Below are 22,609 nucleotides of genomic sequence, written 5' to 3'. Positions count from 1 at the left end.
TTTCCCTGACATACTTTATGTATTTATTTAAGTGTCTCAGACAATGACCAGAGCGAAAACCTCAGCAGCAGTTATCACGCCAGTGTATTTGGTAGAAGAGTCAGTGTTCAATATTTTAAAACTCCACTTAGAACAATCACATCGTCCTCATGCATTTTATGGGACATAAAATATACATGGCTGTTACGGGAGAATGAAGCCTGACAACGAAATGCGCAGCTGGCCTTCCAGCTTGGGAGTGAGCGCACGGAGACACAGCCAACCACCAACGGGCAGCGTAACAAGGAAAGAAACAGCTTTATCAAGGGGCATTCTCAATGTGTCCAAAGGACAAATAGCTGATGTGCCTATGGATTGCATACATGGACAGAATTTCTTTTTCTTAGCCCATACACTCTCTCTACCGGGAAGCACTGAGGACCACATTCGAGAATTTTTAATATGTCTACCTGTGTTAAACATAACTGCCGATATGTTTGAGTCATATATTAGGAACATTACATAAACATGTATTCAGATAAATGGAATGCCATTTTCTATCACAAAGAGAAAGCACAGAACCAATAACCATGCACCACTTTTATTCTCGTAAAAAGGTAGAAATGGAAGTAATGATACATCAAAACGGAAAAATAACATTACAGCTTATGTCTTTAAAGTGATGCTGCTAAATGTTATTTTTAAACAATGTGGGAAATGAACTTACAGAGAAAATAAAAAGTTATTAAAGACTGTATTTAGAGAAGGTACAGAAACAACCCCCCCCCCACAACATATGTCCCCCCTCCAGGACTGCGGCCAACGGCCTGGGCTGAGCGGAGCCTCTCAGCCACTGCACCCTCCTGGATGCCACGGCGAAGCCGCCTCCTCCACTCCAGCTGCGGCTGCATGTGGGTCTGCGGCCACAGCCGCTGCATTTGAAGCCGACCAGGGGACCTCCAGAGCCTGTGGGGCTCCCCCCAGAAAGTCCAAGGCTGCCTCTCCTGCGTGAGGCAGACCTAGCTCCCGTCACACGCAGTCAGGGCCGGGCAGGTGTGTCCGCTCGGTTGTGATACACTCCCTCACCCTGTCCCTGCCCAGGAAGGAGCAGCCGGGACAAGGGGACCCACCCGCTATGGCGGTCCTTGGTCACTCTCCCTGTGTCACCTGTCACTCAACCTGCAAGTGTCAAACTCATGTCCTCTCTTCTCGAGTTTTCATTGTCTTCTAATGTTTCATTGTAATCTATATCCCCTCTCCTTTCATTAGACACCAGCACTTTTTTTCAGGGACTAAAAAATAATTTCCTACAGCAGAAATACGAGAATCACCCAAAAGAGTAACAGTTTTCTGTTGGAAGTTAAAAATAGGTCTTCCAGCCCTGGCTGGCGTAGCTCAGTGGATTGAATGTGGGCTACAAACCAAAGCATCACAGGTTCGGTTCCCAGTCAGGGCACATGCCTGGGTTACAGGCCATGGCCCCCAGCAACAGCACATTGATGTTTCTCTCTCTTTCTCTCTCTCTCCCTCCCTTCCTTCTCTAAAAATAAATAAATAAAATCTTCAAAAAAAAACTTTAAAAAAATAGGAGTTCCTGAAAAATACCTGTGAAGTAGAATTTTATGAGGAAGGCAGAAAGGGAGAGAAAGTCATAATCAAGCCCCGATTTTTGAAACAGCACACTCGCTGTGAGTGCATTTGATACATTGGTGAACAAAGCGGTGTGGGCCGTCTTCGTCTCAGAGGTTTCATGTCAGCAGCTCCACTCCTGTAGACCTGACATCAGCCCTGGTCAGACGTCACAAGTCACCACCAAATGCCACCTGGCAGCAGCATTTTAAAACAGGTAAGTTTCTTATAGAACCTCAGACTGTGCATGTTTAATCCAAATAATTAAGTGTATGGCTTTTTTAAAAATTCATACAGGTTACACTCAGAAATCTCAGTTACTTTTGCCCTTTGATGCTTGACTGTATGGATATTTCCCTTTCTTTATGGGAGCAAATTTCCCCCACAACACAGGGTCCAGGAGAAACGGGGGGACGGTGGACTAGCAGAGAAGACACGGCCTTTGATACAGAGTCAGCGTGGTGTGGATCCTGGTCTGTCACTGACCAACTGCACCCCTGGGTGGGTAACACCCTCTCTGAGCCTCAGAGAGGTGGCAAAGTATAAACATTAAAGCTTCTCCACGTGGTCATCACAAGAACTAAACTGGGTGGTAGAGCCCCTGGCTCACAGTAGATAGCCCACAGATATTAATCCTCCACCGACACTTCCCACTTTAGATACGCGATCTAGTGGAATTCTCCGGGGTCCCAAAGTGCCAGCAAATGAAGTAACAGGTGTGTTCCGTGCCAAACCTGTGTCTGCCTTTGAGATTCTTTGTTGCTGATGATGGATTCTTGCTCTATTGTCAAACCACACAACATTCCCCTGCCGATCAAATTTCAAAGGTCTGGAGGGTTTGTTAACTTGAGCGTAGTGTCCCATCTCTTAACGCCATATCCCTCAAGAGATACTGTGTTCAATGAAGAAGTTTTAGGTGGCCTTGCAGGTGTCTATCTTGCCTGGCGGTCACATCTTGGAAGCAGGCACAGGTGACAAAGTGATGCTGGTGGAAATGGATCAGTCTTTCAAGACATTTGATGATTTCATAGTCAGGAAGAGCAAGGCTGGTCATGTTCAAGCCCAGCATCTGGGAAACCACCTCCCTAAAGTCCACCAGCTGGAATATCAAACAGAAACACATTAACTGAGAGAACAAATGTCACAACTACAGCTGAGCCAAACACCACCGCGACAAAAACCATGGAAAACCCAGGTGTGCGTGAGGCAGGTAAGTTACTCACGCCCCCTGGCCTTAGTCCTCTCGTGTACAAAATAAGAAGGCTAGCCTACTAAATCACCTCTCAAGTCCTTTCAGGTACCAACCCTCAGCAAGTTCCTGACCACTTTTCCGATGAGCCAGTCAATGTGGTATCGGCTTCCATGTCAAGGATCCCAAGTAAGCAACTACGCATGAGACTCTGACATCACTCAGACTTCACTTTCTCACATCCGGGATGGGAAGAACCGTAGACCGGCCCCCAGGGCTGTTCTGAAATGCGGATCAAATGAAATGAGGGCTGCATGTGTGCTCTGCACTCTAGGAAGTGCCGTCCAACCGTCGCCGTGGCTGTGCCCATGGGTGGTAAGTACTTATGCGCTAGCGTGTTGACTGGCCAACAGCCCTAAAACTAAAGGAAGAACAAATGGCGGGCAAGTATGAGCCAATGAAAACAGGAGGGCTTCCAAACGATGCTCGAGTTCCAGGAAACAGATCGCCACCTCACAACCCAGAGCATTGGAGTCTCTGGGACCACGCGTGCGCACACACACACACACACACACACACACACACACACACGAGGAGGCTGGGGGCAGGGACTAGAGACAATGGTGGAAATGCACCTCGCACTCCTTCCACTTCTCATAGACTAGTTGGTGTTTCCAGGTTGAAGCAGAAGGAGATAAACCAGGGATATCTAGGCAACACCTTGCTAGAGGTGCCTTCCATTTTTTTTTAAAGACTTTATTTATCTTACTTTTTAGAGATCAGGGAAGGGAGGGAGAAAGAGGCAGAGAAACATCAATGTGTGGTTGCCTCTCCCACACCCCTAACTGGGGACCTAGCCTGTAACCCAGGCATGTGCCCTGACTAGGAATCGAACCTGCAACCCTTCGGTTCACAGGCCAGCGCTCGGTCCACTGAGCCACACCAGCCAGGGTGGTGCCTTCCATTTCAGAAAAGGGGTGCTCCAGCCTGAAGACAGCCATTGCATCCAGAACGGCCTTCCCCCCTCCACTAGCTCATTCATTCACTTCCCAACCTGCTTCCCTACACCAAGTCCAGTTGGGGAAATATACTTTTCTCCAGCCTTGTCTCCCTGATGAAAACGTTTTTCTCAAATTCCCTCGGCCTTTCGAATATGGTCAAAGCTCTTAATTCTGGAGTGGTTTCCCTCTGAGAACACTCACGTGTCATCTGGCCTTCCTCAACTCTGCCCGACACGTGAGCCAGAGCAGCGGCAGCCAAAGAGAAGAAACAGCCTCGGACGCGAGGCCACCCTGAGCCTGTGGAGCCTCAGGAGGAGAGTGACATGAAAGCCAGGAGCGGCGGGGGTCAGGCCGCCCCGCACAGCTCTCTTTAGGCCTGGCCTGCTGATGCGCTCGCCAGATAACACTCTCCTTCTCGCAGCCGGCCAGCGCACGAGCCCTGTTTTACGGCTTACATCTGGCCTTGGTCAGCCCTCCAGCCCGGGTGCCACTGTTTGAGAGTCGGGACTATTTCCTGCAACCGATCTCTGCTGGAGATAAGGTTTACCCTGACCTCCGCCGGAGGCTGAAGCCCCGTGACCGGTGACCGCGAGAAGGTGTGGGGCGACGCAACCTTCCAAGGGAGGCAACGGGCGGACGCAGAGCCTGGCTTCTCAGGGGCCCTGCATGGCTCTGACACAACGTCTTCCTTTCCTACAGTGCGTGCCATGAAAACGGAATTGCTTTACTTAGCGGAGTAAATCATAATGGTTCTTTTAAGGCCAAAAAGACGCTGGGCTGGCCGGCGGAGACGTTGAAATGACAATAGAAAGCTCTCGTAAATTGTTTATGAGGTGAAGAGTGATCGAGCTTTTGGGCTGGGCGATCTTCCCTGAGTAAGGAGGTTTCACCGCCGCGTTCCCACCCACCTGCTTTTCTCTCTTTTCTGCTTCTTCCAGAGACTTTTTCAGGGTCCTCGTTTCGCGGGTTACCACCTCCACCAGGCTCCTGGCCCTCTCCTTGTCCTCCTTGGCCTCGTGCTCCGTCGCATCCAGCTCCGACTGGATGGACAGCAGCTTTTTCTCCGCTTTCTCCTTCATCTTCTCCAGCTCGTCTCTGGATTTGTTTAGGTCTTCGATGGCTTTGGTCTGCTCCAAAGTCTTAATCTAACAAGACAAGAAAATGCTGGTGATCGCTTGGGTATTTATTTAGGAAAACTTTACACGCAAGTCAGAAGTCGATGGAATTCACTTAGTAACATTTTTATGAATAAAGGATGAAATCCGTTCCAATTAGACAGACTTTGCCAAACATATGTGCTGGGCAAACATGTCTTAAGGCAGTTATGGTTTATAAACAACATATCAGAGTACTATTACTAGGAAAATCGATGAGATAAAATGGTGCGAGGCATGGTTCTGGGGTTCAGTATTAAAATAAAGTCTGCTGGTACTTACGCACAGACTCTCTGAGCTTCCTAGGCAAAAGCAACGTGCACTTTTTGCCCCCACCAATGGGTCACTCCCGGTGTACAGCAGCAAGGAGAGCAAAATGTCTCCTGTCTTGGTGTGTCACCACAGGGAAGCCCTACCTAATGCCCTCAGCAAGATTTCACCAGGGCTGCGAGCAAAATCTACATCAGCAGTTTCTCAGAAAAATGCCCTCTGACTCTCCTGGGAGGCTGGGGGCAGGAGGCGGCCACCACAGTGCTCCATCTCACGCCAGGTGGGGGGGGGGGGGGGCGCGGGCCTCTCTCCAAGAAGCTGACCTGGGACCTTAAAGCCAAATCACAGGGCATCCTGGATGTGAGGCACATATTTTTTTTTAGCTTAGTATTTAAAATTACACTGCTAACAAAAAGAATCTGAGTAAAAAGGGATAAAAGTCTGATGCACGCTAGAATTGGGAGGAACCCTGAAGACCTTACGCCAGGCACGAAAGGTCACGTTTGTGTAACGGCACCACAGGAGGCACCCAGGACAGGCTCAGTCACGGAGATGCAGTGCAGGACAGACGGCACCAGGCGCTGGGTGCACGGAGAGTCACTGCCTCGTGGGCACCGGGTTTCGGTGGAGGCCGACGGGAAAGCTGCGGAGATGCAGGGCGGTGATGGTTGCACGCACACGGTGAAAGTATACTTAACCCCACTGAACTGTCTGCAGAAAATGATCAACGTGGTCGATTTCAAGTCATGTGTATTTCACCACAATAAAAAAAACTGAGGTACTTTTGCATAATTAGACCCAACACTGTTTTCAACTACACTCATTCAAAAAAAAATATATGAATGAGCTGCCACTTATACACCAGGAGAGCCACCACCAAAAAGACGGACGATGACGAGTGTTGGTGAAGATGCTGAGAAACTGGGACCCTCAGGTACTGTTGGTCCCAGCGGCCAGTGGTGCGGTGGCCGAGAAGAACAGCTTGCCCGGTTTCAAAAAGGTAAACACAGAGCTAACATACGACCCAGCCATTCCGCCCCTAGGTGTATGCTATGTATTCAAGAGAACTGAAAACTTAGGTCCACATGAAACCTGCACACAAACGTTCACAGCATATTCAAAATCACCAGAGTGAAAACCACCCAAATATCTATCGAATGATAAACAGATAAATAAAAATGTGTCATACCCATAAAACAGAGTATTATTCAGCCATAAGAAGGAATGAAGTACTGATTCATGCTACAACATGGATGAACCTTGAGAACATTATACTACAGGGGAAGGTCAGCCCTGGAAGACCACTTACGGGATGAGTCCCTTTACATGAAGGACCCTGAAAAGGCCAGGGCTGGGGGGCGGAGAGGATCAGAGTGACTGCTAATGGGTACAGGGCTTCTCTTTGGGGGGGGGGGGAGGAAAATATTCTGAAATCAGATAGCAGTGATGTTTACACAACTCTGCCAATGCACTAACAGCCCCTGAATTATGCATTTCAAAGGGTGAATTTTATGATGTGAATTGCATCTCGATAACGCTGTTATTGGAAAGTGCGTTTATAAAGGTCTTTAAAAAGCATAAAAATACATTGCTTTCAAACAAATACATAAGTGCATGTGGAATGAACAAACGAGGAGCAAATGAAGACCAGCAGAGCTGTGAGTTTAGTTCCGAGCTCCCTAGCAATTCAGACGGGCCACAGGCACACTCTCAAAAACCTCAAAACTTTCTGTTTTAATTTTGTTGAAAATCATCTTTAAATTATGTATGAGAGTAATAAAATCAAATAAACCATGTAATGAGTGTTTGCTGCCTTCCCCCTTTCATCCCATCCCATCTTTCCAACCAAGGAGGTTCACTTGCCTCCTGTACCTATGCCCCTCCCTGTTTGGAGGGCAGACGCTGGGTCATGGGGGGCCTGTCCAAGAAAAAGAAAGCCTGGGAGACTAACTCTCAATTACAGGATAAAAAGAGGGTGTAACGTAAATATTTGTAATATGTAAATATTTTGCATATCAGGGACATTCCATGGATACACTGAATATCAATTTTAAAACAAAGTTACCTCCCTTCACATGCAAACTCAGGGCTGCAGAGAAAATATGTAGCAAAAAGGGGAATTGCTGGAATTGGTGTGTCGAATTCAAAATCGTGGATTAATGAAGAGGAGATACATTCAACCCTTCTGCTCAGAACTGAAAAACATTTACAGCGGGTTCGCGACCAAAGGCGACAGAACTCAGCCTGGAGAGCGAAAAGCACACAAATCAAGTCTTAATGAGAAGAATCTATAGCCAAGAATTTCTGGAAAAAAAAAACCAGGAGACTTTATCCCCATCCTGATGGCTGCCCGAATTCTTGTTGTCAAGGAACAAGAGCAAGTAGTGGAGCTTGGAGCCAAGCCACCAGGACAGACTGGAAGCCAGCGGTGGTGGTGGGTGAGGACAGGAAGCCTGCGTCTTCTGAGTCAAACCCAGCCAACAAGACTCCTGGGAGCAGGTGCTTATCCTCCCTGGGGAGCTTCCCAGACCCAGCCTGGAGTCCAGTGACAGACTGTGTCCCTCGGTATCTCTCAGTGGCACAGATCTGGTCATAAACAAGACCAATGTGTCACCTAGACCCCCACGAGGATACAGAAGGTTCCCATGGTGTCTGCCTCCGTGAGGGAAAGAATTTCAAAATCTGGTGAATAGTTAGTTCTCTCTTCTGTTGTAAGGGCCAAAGGCCCTACACAGAAGGTGATTACATTTAAAAACTGATGTGTTGAGTCCCCCAGAGGACCTCAGTTCTCCAGCTGGGGGGCTTTTAAGAGGCTGTGCTGCAAACGCAGGAGCCAGGCACCACGCACAGCAGGTGGGCCGGCCAAGTGGGAGAGTTTCCCCGGGGACCAAACAGACGCTGTGCCCTCCGAGAGAGCCATGAGGATTGAGCCAGGAGGGAACCAGAACAGAAATCAAAGGAAGGTGCTCCCCTCGGCCGGCCGTCTGAGCATGCCTGCCCCCTCCAACCACAGTAGGACGTTCCTCCCTCCAGGTTCTCTGCTTGGCGCACATTCAAGGTCAACGGATGTGTATAAGCAGAGCTGAGCCCAAGATGGCCAGTTAGGGGGAAACGTTTTTTTTAAAAGGCTGCACTGTCTGGGTTGGGGGAAGTTCCAGAGTGGATGGAGAAGCAGCACGGGGAGCAGCTGTCTTGCGTGGAGATTATCAACAGAGTCAGCAAGAGGGAGAGAGCTCTGCTGGTGGCTGGAGAGTGCTGTTTATTCCCCGCCGGTGCCTCTGTGAGAGGCGACAGTGAAGACAGTAATGGCTTTCCATTCGTGTTTGGTTTTCTGTCTTCTGATCTGTGGCCACAGCTCCGTACTAAGACAGGACCACGGGGCCCGGGTGGAAAGCTGATAGCTCCCCACCAAACACCTACTCTTCCTTTCTTTCCTGCTGCCCGGAGTAAGGACGCCTCTCTCGGGCTGACTGTACCTGCGTGAGGTCCCGGGACTAAGTCCTGGCCGACGCAGGTGTACAAAGTGGCGTGCAGGGCGTCCCTCCTCTTTTCCTCCTTCTGGTGACTGGGAGGAGGTTCGAGTCCCAGCAGCTAGCTTGCACTAAGAGCTGGCATTCGAACATTATTGCTAGGACGGTGAAGTGGGAAGCTAGAACAGCCAGGGCTGCTGATGACCGTGGAGCAATACCACTAGGTATGAAATGTTTCCCTCCGTGCTTTTCGGTCAGGAGGGAGTAACTACCTCTCCTGTCTAAGCCACTGCATTATGCGCGGGGTGGGTGGGGAGAGTGTTTAAGTCTATTCAGCTGAAACTAATCATAACTGATGTAGGCTACCAAGCAACTGGCATTCCATGAGTTACACTCCATGGCTTCCAGACCCTAAGGAGTTCTGCCGCATGATTTCAGTGCCTACATTTGCACTGTGTATAAGGCTGTTTGTGCCACTTAGTATAGTCCTACTTCGATTACCGTAGGTTAAGGAGAAAAGAAAGAGCAAAAGTAGAGTTTGTACGGAAATAATGTGTCCGTGCCAAGTGAAGGCCAGACCACGTCACAGTGTATGTGCAAAGTTTCTGCACTAATAAAATAATGCTCACAGTAAAACGACTGCTCTGCCTTTAAGCAACATAAACGAGACACATGACAAACTCAAAAGAACCCGTACCAAAAAGCAATTGGTACCACACAGTCTTATTAACGATGATTTTACAAATGAACATAATCTAGATTATTAAATTAATGTTGCTAATTTTTAAATTATTTTTACTCTTCACTTGGTTTCTAAATTGGTTTGGATTTTATAATAGCAAACATGTAGTAAGACTAAGAAATTTCTATATAGTGTTAAGTTTGTACATATGTGAGCAATATTACAATAAAATCATTTTGACTGAACAACGGGATGCGAAATCTATGAAAGAATATTTTCCTTTCAAAAAGGGATTTCTGCTGTACTTAGGTTTGCTTGGCAACTTGATATTGAATAGTTCATCTGGAAAGGTCTGCTTTTTCCTGGCCTAGAATCCAGGGGAAACTTACTGCACAGGTCTTAAAGAGACAGGTTTCCCTGACCCTGAAGTCACAGCCTTCGACCACGGTTTTCCAGCAGATACATAAGTGCACACAGAAATTTACACACGAGTGTTCACAACTGCCTTATTCATAATAGCCAAGAAGTGGAAACAACCCAAATGTCCACCAAATGCTAAATGGAAAAACAAAACGTGATACATCCATACAATGAAATCTGTTCAGCCACAAGAAGGAACTGTGATGGTTAATTTTGTGTGCCACTTTAGCTGGGCCACTGTGCTTACATATTTCATCAAACATTTTTGGGGATACAAACACCCAGAGGGTGTTTTAGGGTGGCATTAATATTTAAGTTAGTGGATTTTGAGGAAAGCAGATTGTCCTTCCAAAGTGTGGATGGGCTTCATCTAATCGGTTAAAGATTTGAATGGAATAAAACACTGACCCTGAGTGGAAAGGAATTCTCCCAGCACACTGCCACATACTGTATGATTCCATTCCTAGGAAATGTCCAGAAGAGGCAAACGCACAGAGACAGGAAGTGGAATAGTAGTTTCCAGAGGAAGTGGAAGGAGAACACGGGGAAGGACTACCGATGGACCTCGGGAGTCAATTATGCCTTTGCAGGTATCATTAAAGTAAGGATATCATTTTGCAGTTACCATTCAGGTAAGGATCTCGTTATGAGATCACGCTGCATTGGGCGGGGGAGTAAACCCAACGATGGACCGTTCTTATGAGAGACAGAACAGGAGAGGCACAGAGTGGGAGGTCACGAGAAGATAGGGGCAGAGATGGAATTACCTGGCTACCCACCAAGGATGGCCCGTAGCCACCAGGGGCCGGGAGCCAGGCAGGGCACGGGTTTCCCCTCGGACCCTCCAGGAGACATCAAGCCTGTCAACACCTTAATTCAGCCTTCTGGCCCCCAGAATGGCCAGATAATACGTTTCTGTAGTATTAGGCCCCTCAGGTTGTGGTCATGGGCTCCAGCGGCCCCAGGGAATGAACACAGGAAGGCCATTTTGCTGCTGGTCACGGCGTTATTCTGGAGAAACACTGATTTCCCCAGGTGCCATCTGTTTCATGTTAGTTCTCTTTCCTGGCAATTTCACTCTGCTGCTTAAAATTCTCCAGTGGCTCCCCTACACCCAGAGGATATGTCCAAGCATCTCAGCATGACACCTGAGACCCTGCATGATGTGCCCCGGCCCCTGCCCAGCTCTTCCCGGGACTCCTTGACTCTCAGAAATTATCATTATGTCATTAGCAGCCAATCAGAGCTTCTACCCGCCTGCTTACCTCATTAAATTATCACTCATTATCAATTCTCCAACTGACTGTCACATTTCACTTATTTCCATTCTGCCTCCACAGTTTTGCCATATCCACACATCATCCATGTCCATGTTTTGTTTCTCAGCCACCTTTGTAACTTAAATGCATTTATTTTCACAGGGACGTTTATAGGATTTCAATAGAACGTGCCACAAACGGAAGACAATAATAAAACAAACACCGTGTAATGGAAACAAACCAGCATTACTAGGTGCTCTTGCTTGCACCGGGCACTGAACTTCAGGCTTATTCTTTGTTTAAAATGCAGACTTAGCAAGTGTCCTCAAGGTATAAAGACATAATAACCTCTAATTATGATTTTTTCCTTGACAGTGAACGAAGGGAAAAAAAACTAAAGGGGATCCATCTTTCACTTCAGGACTGAGCGCTGCATTCATCACCACCTGTCATCACCTCCTAGGAGCAGTTTGCGTACCAGCAGAGGTGCGTGCCCCACAGTGGAAGACGTTGCCCTGTGTGGCTGATGCTGGAATGGGAAGTTCTTGAACCAGGCACTATTTACTGCTAGAACCTCGTGTTACATAATCACGTCCCCCCAAAAAGCAAAACTGAATTAGAAGAATGTGGCTCGCTTGTGAAAAAGTTAAGTGAAAAGACCGCTTGTAAATCATTAGAAAGACCCAGGCAAACGACGACGCAGAGCTGAGGCGGAAGTCACCGAGACAAAACGAGGACACGTTCCGGGGACACAGGGTGCGTTTTCCACTCCTGCTCTCGGCTACAGAAGTGCGGGCCCCTGTCACCCCAGCACAGTTCTGGTGCACAGAGTTGTCCGGGCCCAGGTGCCCTGTGCGACTCCCAACACAAGCAGCCTGGAAGACCCCCTGTGGCAGAGCCAAGCCCGCACCTGGCACGCACCCGGCCCTTTCCCGGGCACTGCCCCTCTTCTGAGCTGCTCTCCACCCCCTCAAGTCCACTGGGTGCCAGGCGTTGATCCTCACATCACAGGTGGGAAAGTCCCTGCTCCATCACCACTTTGGTCTGCCACGCCCCGTTTCTGCGGGCCAATCCCACGGAGGCTCTGAGCCACAATTCTGAAGGCCCCACAGGACAACTACCGCTCTCAGCAGTAACAGCATCAGTGATGACGCAGCTCATGTTTGTATCATGCTTCACAGTGCATGCAGTCACTATATTGCTGCATTCCCGCTCTATAATATGTGGAAATATGCGTGCAGAAGGTGGGCTGGAATCTGGAGGTCAAGGCCACAGAGCTCTGGCAGCCTTTGGTGCGGCCCTGCCAGCTTCATTCAGAGACAGAATTTCAGTTCCTTGGGGGGAAACTGGCAGAAGCAAGGCAGTCCCCTAGAGTCAGGGCAAGCCCGGGTCTCTGATGTTCCAAAGGGTGGGTATACTAGAAAGCCCGGAGCAGGGACCCACCAGTGGAGAATGGGCACTTGGTCATGGAAGCAACCCAGATTTTTCAACTGCGTTGGCATTACAATAACAAGTGAGGCTGAGTAAATCCTTACTTTCTAAGTTAAGCTTCTTGATTTCTCCCCAGGACAGAAATAATGTCATCACATGAGAAAGGGCAAATGTGTTGGTCAGAACCAAACAGTCCCGGCCAAAGGGCGGAGGGCACTGGGGACAGGAAGTCGGGCAGCTCACACTGCACCCTCTGTCATTGCCGTACCTTGTGTCTGAAACCCTCTCGTGCTCTAAGCAGGGAAACCTCACCGAGCTCCTTCTTTTGGGAAGCCAACGTGCATCAGGCTTCCTCCACATCACTCCCACTTAATTATCTCTGGGGGTCGCCCAGAATGTCCAGTGTCATTCTCTTGCCCTCTGCTTTGTAGAGTCCCACAGAGCTCCGTGTATGAAAGTCCACAGTACTCTTTACCCTCCTTTCCACCAGAGATGTCTCTGAAGTAGTTGGGTTATTCCATCGACACACCCTTCAACAGAACACGCCCTTCTCTTTGACATCTGAAACACTACATTACCTCTCTGCTTTGAAAGTCCGAGTGTGCTTTATTTATCATTCCTTCCTGCAATGGTACATAATGATTCGACAGCCATTATGGGAGCCATTCTCATCTTTGTCCAACCCCAGGAGGCAATGCTGAACTACAGCTTCCCTTCCTTCCCAAGTAGAGGAATTTTAAGGGGTATAAGAGGGGCTTTAGGGAAGGTTAAATGTTTGCATTATATATGTACCGAGTGGGCTGGACAAATACTTGCTCGGCAGATCTGTGCTCTGCAAAGTGGAGCGTGCACCCAGAAAAACTCAGAGACTGTGGCCCCGGCAAACTGAGGTAGCCAACATTCCAGCAGCTTCTTCCTCTGCCACTTCTTTGTTATCTATGAGTTTTTCACATACCTACCTGGGCAATTGTATATTTCCCCATTAAATCGATGCTTACAATGTCTTCTTCTGCAGTGCAGAGGGAGACCAGATGGTTCAGACTAACTCTCCCATAGAATACAGTTTAAGAGGGAAAAGAGAAAACAATCTTAAAAATTCAAAGAGATAAGAAGATGCCAAAAAAAAAAAAAAACAACTAGTGGGCCAACATCTGGAGAGGCTAGGAACTCAAAAGTATACAAAGTCTTTGGGCTCCTTTGTTCTGCGGGAACATTTGCTAATCTGGGAGAGGCAGTGGAGGGGCTCAGGTGCATTTTGTGAACCTTTAAGAGACAGGGCACAGGACTCAGAGCCTGGTTCCTGCCTCTGGGGGGACCCCGATAAATCATTCCTGCTTTGGATTGGGTATCTGAAAGGCTGCATCTTAAGAGTAAGAGAACCAAGCCCTGGCTGGCATAGCTCAGTGTATTGAGCGTGGGCTGTGAACCAAAGTATCGCAGGTTCAATTCCCAGTCAGGGCACATGCCTGGGTTGCAGGCCACAGTCCCCAGCAACCGCACATTGATGTTTCTCTCTCTCTCTCTCTTTCTCCCTCCATTCCATCTCTAAAAATAAATAAATAAAATCTTTAAAAAATATAAATAATTAATAAAATCTTAAAAATATATACTTTTTTTTTAAAAAAGAGTAAGGGAACCAGGTCAGGGTTGGGGGCAGACTCTCACTCTGGTGTGTGACTTTACTTCAGGCGAAAGAGTATACTCAAGATAGTAGCTCAAGGCTTGAATGTGGGGTAAGACGGTCCTGACCTATGAGGTTAAAACGCCCCCTGGAATCTGGAAGAAGGAAATAAAATCCTCCATGAAAGAAAGTAAACAACATCCTAAACTTACAAATTACCTCAACAAAGATAATTACAAAATCTCCAAATATTTGGAAATGTAGAAAATGTACTTCTAAATAACCTAAGTATCAAAGAAAAAACACAAAGAAAATTAGAAAATATTTTAAATCAAATGACAACCAAGCTATTATGCATTAAAACTTTGGTGACAGAGCTAAAATAATACTTAGAGGAAAATTCACAACCATACATTTGTATATTAGAAAAGGAGGAAGACTAAAAATTAACGAGCTGATGCGCATCTCGGGAAGATAGAAAAGAAACAGCCAAATGAAACAGGAAGAAAGCAAATAATAAAGAGGAGAGAAAAATTGAATAGAATAGAAAACAAACATGATTCATTTTCAAAGATCCATATTACACTTGGGTTATAATGAAGTTCCTTTTCTGGTTTTGTTCCAGAACCTTCCCCCACTACTAGCTATCTTACCACTGGTCTCCATTTCTTAGTTTTCTTCCTGGCTTCTTTGGGAGGATTTAGGGGCCCTTGATTCTCTCCAACAAAGCAGGGCGCCTGCGGCCCCCTAGGCCAGGAAGTCAGCAGGGCAGGCGTGCATCCTACAGGTCAGGAGCAGCCAGTGCAACGTCCCAGCAGGACAACATTAGGACAAGCTGCGTTCTCTTTGGGAAGTAAGAAACCGACTCCTGCCACCATCATCCCAACTGTGAGAGCTGATGGTATTTTGTAACTAACCACGTTTCCTCTGGTTGAAAATTTGTTGTCATTCACACATTGCTCAATCTTTCAAGGACTCCTCTCTCCCCTCCCTCTTCCTGAGATAGTGCCTGGGAGAAGGAAAACCCCCGTGGTGTTTGGAGGGGTGATTCCAGCCCTCATGCTGACCCTGAATCTGTGCTGCGTCTGACAGCAGACTGGTGAAATTTGCGAGGGTTCACTGATCAAGGTCAAGGCCTGGGCATTGGCCTTTGCTAATTCAAGGCTTGGCTGTATCTGCCATGGGACCATAGCTCAGGTGATCGGCCCCAGTGCCTCAGATGCAGCTCACGTTGTCCCACCCCCACCTGCTCCCACAAGGAGCCCTCCTGCAGGCGTCTTTCCCTACCTGCCATGTCCATCTGAAGGGCGCGTGGAACTTCAGGCCCCAAGAATCAGGGTGCAGCCTAGGCCGCCTGCCTCAGCACCTCCGTCAGGCCCTTCCAGCCAGAGTGGGAGCAGCGGCATGCACACCTCAAGGACTACACCCCCACCCCAGCACCCAGTCACCCCAACGGTGAGTCCCAAGGCTTGCGGGGTGTGTTGATAGTTACTTAACACGTTCTCTCCAACCATGGCGCACCTTCCAACGCCTTCCCCTGCATTTAAACGTGCCTCCTCTCCCGGGCCACGTCTGCCCACCAGGGAAATAAGCCTCAGCTTAGAATGGCTTCAGTGGGGGAGAGGAGAAAGAACTAATTTATACAGTGGGGAATATCTCCTAAAATACGGCCCCCACTACACCTATTCCAGGCCTGGCCTAATCCCAGATTCCTTCTCCCTGCCCATCTGCTTCCAGATCAGGAAACGTCCCCGAAGTCTGCTCCAGAGCACCTGTCTGCAAAGAGCCAGGGCAACACTGCCCTCTGTGCCGGTGACTGGCAGACCTGAGCATTTAAAATATGACATGTGCAGATGCAGTTACCTGCTAATGCCATCTAAACATTATGACTAACTTCTTCTAAGTTTGAATTCCTTTCTTCTAGTTATTGGAAGGTCAACCCCTCAACTCCAGGAAGCACGGCACCCAGCACGTCTGTCTGTCCACGCTCCGCGCCACTTGGCATAACCCAGCTCCCAGGGAACCGCATCGCACGCCGGCACCTGCCGGACCCTCCTCCGCGGCTGTGCCTGCACGTCTCACTCTTCCTAAGCAAATTCCTCCCTGACGAATCCCTCCGTGACCCCAAATGTTGTCGTCACCCACACTTGCGAGAAGTGTTTTGATTTTCTGCACTTAGCATCGCCCTTTCGGGGTGATCTTTCACACAGCAACTACAGCTTCATTTCAAATATTAACGAGACATGAAGTAGATCTAATAAGCTGATCTGGGTACTTCTTGTATTGTCCTCACAACTCAGGAACATCAGGAAGGTTTCACTTTTTTTCTCTCCTAGCGTGTCCATGGTAAGGCGGTCCCTCTGTCCCACAAGCTGTGAGGGGGACTAGAAGAAGGAAGCCCACCAAGCACTTGCCTTCAGCTCATGGGTGTCGGCCAGTTTGGCTTTGAGCTCGGTGTTCGACTCTCGACACACGCTCAGCTCCTTCTGCAGCCTCTCCACCTTCTTCTGCAGCCTCTGGGCGGTGCCGCGGGCCTCGTCCCTGCCCACAGCCAGGGCTGCCCACGCCCGCCTCTCCTCCTCCAGCTGGGCTATCTTCCGCCGCAGGAGGTTCACGTGCAGCTCATTGCTCTCCAGTCTTTCCTTCTGAGTCTTGACCTGGTTTCACACAAACAGGGATTTCTTTTTAATAAGAAGAACTGAACAGCCCTGGCCAGGCAGGTCAGTTGGTAAGAGCATCATCCTGATGCCCCAAGGTTGTGGATTCGATCCCTGGTCAGAGGACAGAATCTGTGCTCTGATCCCTGGCAAGAATCAACCAATGAATGCCTAAATAAATGAACAACAAAAACTGATGCTTCTCTCACCCTTCCTCTCTCGAAAATCAATACATTTTAAACAAGATTGAACAGTCAATAAAAATAAATGAATTACTCAGATAACATGTATCTTTATCCACACTTCAATAAGCCTAATGGCTCAACCATCAAAAAAAAAAAAAAAGGCACTGGATTCCTTCCCCTGATTGCATTTTTTAATCCTCACCCGAGGCCTTGCTTACTTACTTAAGGGAAGGGAGGGGGAAGGAGAGAAAGAGAAACATCGGTGTGAGAGAGACATTGATCATTTGCCTCTCATGTGCGCCCCAGCTGGGCCCCAATCCACAACCTAGGCAAGTGCCCCGGCCAGAAATCAAATTCACAGCCTTTCAGTTTGCAGAACGATGCCCAACCAACTGAGCCACACACAGCCAGGGCCTGATTGCATTTTTATTTCTATCTTTCCAAGAATTAATTCTGTAGCTGCAAAGCACCAGATAAAACAGCCACAGCAAACGCACAGGGAAGCAGGCTGTCAACACGAGATTCCCTCCGACATGACGCACACCAGACACAAATGTAAAGTTCCTTTTAAAACAACTGAAGTGGGCTTGTCCAGAGCAGAAGACAGCAAAACAGAGAGACAAAGGCCTCTCCAACGCCCCGCGGCAGCTGTGCTTGCCCTGGTCTTTCCTGAAGGACAGCAGGGTGCCAATCATCACCAAAAAACGGACTAATGTCAGCCCCTCAGAACCAGTGAGTAGTGCAGCTTATTGTAAAGTTCATGTATGTTTAAAGGAAGCTATAGCAAGGAAATTTTTTAAAGTTTTATTTAAATATGTTAAATCTTAGAAATAGCAGGGGTTTGAGGACACTTTGAGTTCCTCGGTGTCTCTATCACACGCCTGGCCTGCGCCATCCAGAAACCGCACAGAGAACAAGGTCTCGAAACAGCGCTCATCGTTGACAGCTCACCTTGGCAAAGGAAGTGACGGCAGTGTTTAGAAAAAGACTGCGGGTTCTAAGAGGAGGAAGAACAATCCTCCTGGGCTTCACATGCCACAGTAAGGGAATGGAATGTTAAGTGCAGGAACCTCCTTCGTCTGTGACAAACATTGGAGCCAGAATCGTGGAGTGCGATAGAATGCTGGAGCTGAAGACCACCCCGTTTCCCCTCATCACGGACTGTGCACGTGTAAAGTGCTCGGAGGCGTGAAGGACTTGCGGAAACGTGGGCTGGAGTATCTTGCCTGAAGGTGACAGTAATGCCCATGCCCAGGTCCATTTGCAACACGGCCCTTCTAACCGTTCTCCAACCAACCTCCCTTCCTGCAGCTCCTCCGTGTCGAATTCCACTCTGCTGCACATTGACACCGCTAAGTTGTGTACACTGGTCATTTTAATGATTACACAATACTTAAGAAGAAGTGATATTAGATATTGACAAAAACTCAATTATCTGAGGGCACTTCAGAAAGAAGTAGAGCTCCATTGAATGTCCCAGACAGTAACGGGTTGTCTGCTTTCCCTTATAAAACATTCCCAAGGCAGAGTAAATGGAGAGGAGTCAAATGAGTACCTTCTATGAGCCAAGAGTTCCAAGTGCTGTCTATTAAAAATGTACAACCTCATGAAGCAGGAATCACCCCCAAATTCGTCATGAGGAGACAGAGACAGAGGGATGCAATCTGCTCCAGGTCGCAGAGCTTGGTGGGGCCCAGATGCGACTCGTCACATGGCCTGCACACATCACGCTACCACGGAATTTTCTCCGAAGAACTATTATAAGGATACATCGGTGTTTTCCTTTGTTCTCTCTCCAATGCCAATATAATTATATAACTAATAATTATTTGTATCCTTTTCATCCACTCATTTATTTACTCTGAAAGTTTCTAACTCTTCAGTGAGTGAAAAGCAAGCTCTTTTCTCTTAACTTTCTAGTCCAGTAGAGCTTATATAGGCAGACTGTTAAATGGTCCACAATTCTCCTCTTCTATAGTAATAGGAACAGTAAATTTTAGTTAGACAAATGGCTACCCAGAGTCAAGGCTACAGTTCCAAGCCTCTCTTGCAGCTAGGTTTAGCCATCAGAACATATTCTGGCCCTGGGATACAAAGACAAGTTCATGTAGGAATTTCTAGGGAACCTCCTTTAAAAGACCGCTCACGCCTGCTCTTTTGCAGCCCTCTGCTGCATCCCTTCTTTTCCAGCCTCCTTCCCGGAACACAAATGAGCCCGGTTTCTTCAAAACTTGACAGAGCGGAGCTGTCACACGAGCCCTAAGCTGCCTACCTCCAGGGATTTATGTGGGAGAAGAAAAAAATAAAACACTTCTACTTGTTGAAGCCACTGTCCTTTTGGGTCTTTATGACTCACAGTCCAACATAACCTTAGGTGATACACTTCCCATCACTTTAGATTTGAAACAGAGATTCTATATACATATCGTTTGAATGATGTGTCCTAGCCACATTGGTAAACATGGTGGCAGTAAATTATGTTTCAATATTGAAGTTTCACAGAAAGTTGTCCTCTCAACAGTAGCAAGTTTCCACCTCCCCTACCTTTCTCTGTAAATTGTAGGCGATGGTCTTGTTTGCGATGACGGCGTTGCTCTCGAGGCGTACCAGCTGCTCCGTGCGAGCTAAAACTGCCTCCAGACGTATGTCAAAGCCAAGTTCAGCAGCCATCTGGTTCAATTCCATTTTCTGTGAGAGCTGATCCAGAAACTTAAGATACTAAACCCAAGAACAAAAATGAAAACGAAACACACACGAAAAGTTAACAGGTGATCTTAGAGAATCCTTTCCTTTTCTCCCAAGTTTTACAGGTAGTTCTCATTAAACCCAGTGTGAGCCCGCCCCTCCCCCAACGCCAGTGTTTGGTGATGAATTCCTGAACCACCCTGCCAGTTCCATTCCTGCTCCTTGTCCGAATCTCTTGACTTTCCTGATCAATGATCTTGATGTTCAATCTAATACACACTCTTCTTAACTCTGCCATATGGCAGATCTGTCATGCCCTGGACTACTTTCTCCATCCCTCTGCTTTGCAACGTGCTGGTGCCACCGTGGCCCTCCTAGACCAACCCAGCCCCTAGCATCCACTCACCCAGACCTTCCAGGGAGACTTTTCCCACCTGAGTTAACTCTAGCCTCAATAGCAGAAAAGGAGGACCTAACCAGTTTCCACAAGCTCTCCATACAAGCAAATCTGAGTGACCTTCTAGGGTTTTGTTTTGTTTTGTTTTGTTCATTAAAGTCCCTTAGAAAATGCCTTTAAGAGTTGTTAGTGGGTCATAAAGGAAGAAGACTCCAAAATAGAGTCATATCAAGAAAGTCCAGGTTCATATTTTAACAGGTTAAAATTATAAAACTGTCTCGGGACTTTCCCCCACTTGATTTCTAGAACTTCCCTAGTCATGCCAGGTGCACAGTGATATTTACTAAGTGCTTGCCGGATGACTACACCAACCCACCAGCTTTGGGTATAGTCGTGCTGTGATTTGGGTTCTATCTTTGAGATTTTCTTCTCACAAAAATAACTCAGGCAATTTCATGTTTAAATAAGTGTCATTTCCTGATGACTGAGGCATGCCACCTTACAGCCCAGACTACCTATATTTTAGTCATCAGGATGAAGTTATTTATAAGTGCATATTTTCCAACTTTGCTAAAGAACACACGTAAAACGTGGTCTCTTCGTGTGATCACAACGTCACGTATTGCACTGTGCTGAGAGGCCGTAGGGGGCCACCGCCTCTGCATCAGTGCCTTGTCCCTCTTCCTGCTCGACAGCGCCCCCTGGGACTCTCCATTCCTGCGCAGAGGAAAGGGAAATAACTGCTCCGGCTTGTCTTTTAAACAAAATAGTATCTTCCAAGGGGACGGACGACAGCTTCTTTCGCCATTTCACATGTGATGCATCCACCCCACATGCCAGCGTCCACAGCAAGCAAACTGGAGTGAGCCAGCCCCCCGCAAAGGAAGCGCCTGTTTCAAGGATCTTAACTCGACCTCAGAAAGGTAGGGTGGCTGGCATGAATACGGTATATTTTCTTCCTTTGAGTCACAGTTTAACATGAATACATGGTTTTGTGTAAACCTCAATTACCTCTATTTAAACTTCAACTCTGTCCAAGTTTTATTTTCCGTTTCACATGCCCACTGTCCTTACGAGGACGTGGAATTCACGGGCAGCTCACTACCGAAAATTCATCGTGGACAGAATCCATTTATATAACTTGCTTTCATGACTGAGAATTATTTTGGTACAACCTCGATTAAAAGTAGTGAGCCATTATGATGAAGGGAAGGGAAGAGACACCAATATGCCTAGAAATGCTTGGCTTGGATATGTTTCTTCTATCGTATAAATATGTATTGAGTCTTCCCTGAGCCCTGGAGAAACCCAGACAGAACATAGTCCCCGGGCCTCAAGAAGCTTGGAGTTGACTGGGAGGGGAGGAATTAAAAATGAGCGCAGTAAGGAGACTAGTGCTATGACAGAGTTGGGCACTTTCTGCGTGGAGCAGAGCCGGGTCGCTTAGGGAAAACTGCAGAGGGAGGGATATGATAGCAGAGAGGAATCCGGTGAAGGAGGTGAAGGAGGTCAGGAGAGCAGTCTCTCAGACGGAACAGCAATGTGCAGTGTGGGCAGTGAGGGGGCCCTTTTCACGGCCCGGACAACTGCTTTTCCCACACTTCGGTGTGCGTGTGCCTGGACTCGGTGCCCGCTCACCGCACAGCCTCCCGGGCTCCTGCCGGGTTGTGCGCCTGTCTCCCTGGGAGCACCGAGTGTCCCGATCATTGGGTGCCCATCTGCCCGCCTCGTCCGCTGGACTGGGACTTCCCGCTGGACACCTCTGATGCATCGTTGCATATCCAACCCGCGATGCAGGCATGATGCTTCCTCGTGACTTTTTTAAGTACGGAAGAATGAAAAGGAATGAGTTCCCAGAGTTCAGATTTTTCAACCTAACAGGATCTTCCACTCCAAATTCTGCACCTGTGCGCCGAGTCCCACTGGCCTCTTGCTCCCTTCCCTCCAGACTTCGGCGACCCACAAACGTGTACCTTCCTGCGATATCCAGGCGAGCCTGTCTTTGATCCTGCTCCTCACAGCTTCTACTCTTTTCTGCTTCTTCTTTGGTCACCAGACGTCTTCTAAGTCCCCATCCCTTCCCCACTGAGTCTCCCCACAGCCCCAGGCAAACTGGCCTCCCTTCCCACCTCTCTACTGAGACTGCCTCCCGGGGCCACAGCCAACTTTCCAAGGGCAGACCACAGGAGTCACCCCTTCTCTCTCGTGCATTGTGATGCTCAAACTCACTCAGGACACTTCACATTCTCCTGAAGAACCGACCTTCCTAATCTGAGCCATTCCGGGCTTCCCTCTGGCCACAGTCCCACCATGAATGCCAGGCTCCAGCCACGTGGGCATGAGGACTCCGCGTTCTCTGAGTGTGCTGTGCGCCTGCAAGCTGTCATGCCTCTGTGCAAACCGTTTGCCCTGCAGTACCTGCCCCTTCTCTCCAAGAAAATGCTGCTTATCCTTCAAAGATGAACTCAACGGTCATCTTCCTACAAAATCATCCCCTCTCACGGAAGCTATCACTCCTTTCACTGGGCTCCTGTTGCACTGTATTAGTCAATACATCAATTATAACGTGCACAGCCTTTA

General features: G+C 48.0%; 1 protein-coding gene across 1 annotated transcript in view; it reads right to left on the bottom strand.

The window, feature by feature from the left end:
- Nucleotides 1-1,476: 1,476 nt before the first annotated feature.
- The window catches only part of CCDC170 (coiled-coil domain containing 170), a 53,258-nt gene continuing 32,125 nt past the window's right edge, over nt 1,477-22,609 (bottom strand). Inside the window, exons 8-11 of the mRNA XM_045843640.1 lie at nt 19,492-19,665; nt 16,520-16,762; nt 4,707-4,943; nt 1,477-2,707 (exon numbers count right to left, since the gene is read on the bottom strand). Of these exons, the coding sequence (XP_045699596.1) occupies nt 2,507-2,707; nt 4,707-4,943; nt 16,520-16,762; nt 19,492-19,665 (855 nt within the window). The 3' untranslated portion in view covers nt 1,477-2,506. The remainder of the gene's footprint in view (nt 2,708-4,706; nt 4,944-16,519; nt 16,763-19,491; nt 19,666-22,609) is intronic.

This window comes from Phyllostomus hastatus, unplaced genomic scaffold (genome assembly GCF_019186645.2).
Source record: "Phyllostomus hastatus isolate PE091 unplaced genomic scaffold, TTU_PhHast_1.1 phas_contig_40, whole genome shotgun sequence".
Taxonomy (NCBI): Eukaryota; Metazoa; Chordata; class Mammalia; order Chiroptera; family Phyllostomidae; genus Phyllostomus; species Phyllostomus hastatus.
The sequence above is the reverse complement of the archived record's forward strand: the minus strand, read 5'-3'. Positions and strand labels throughout refer to the sequence as shown.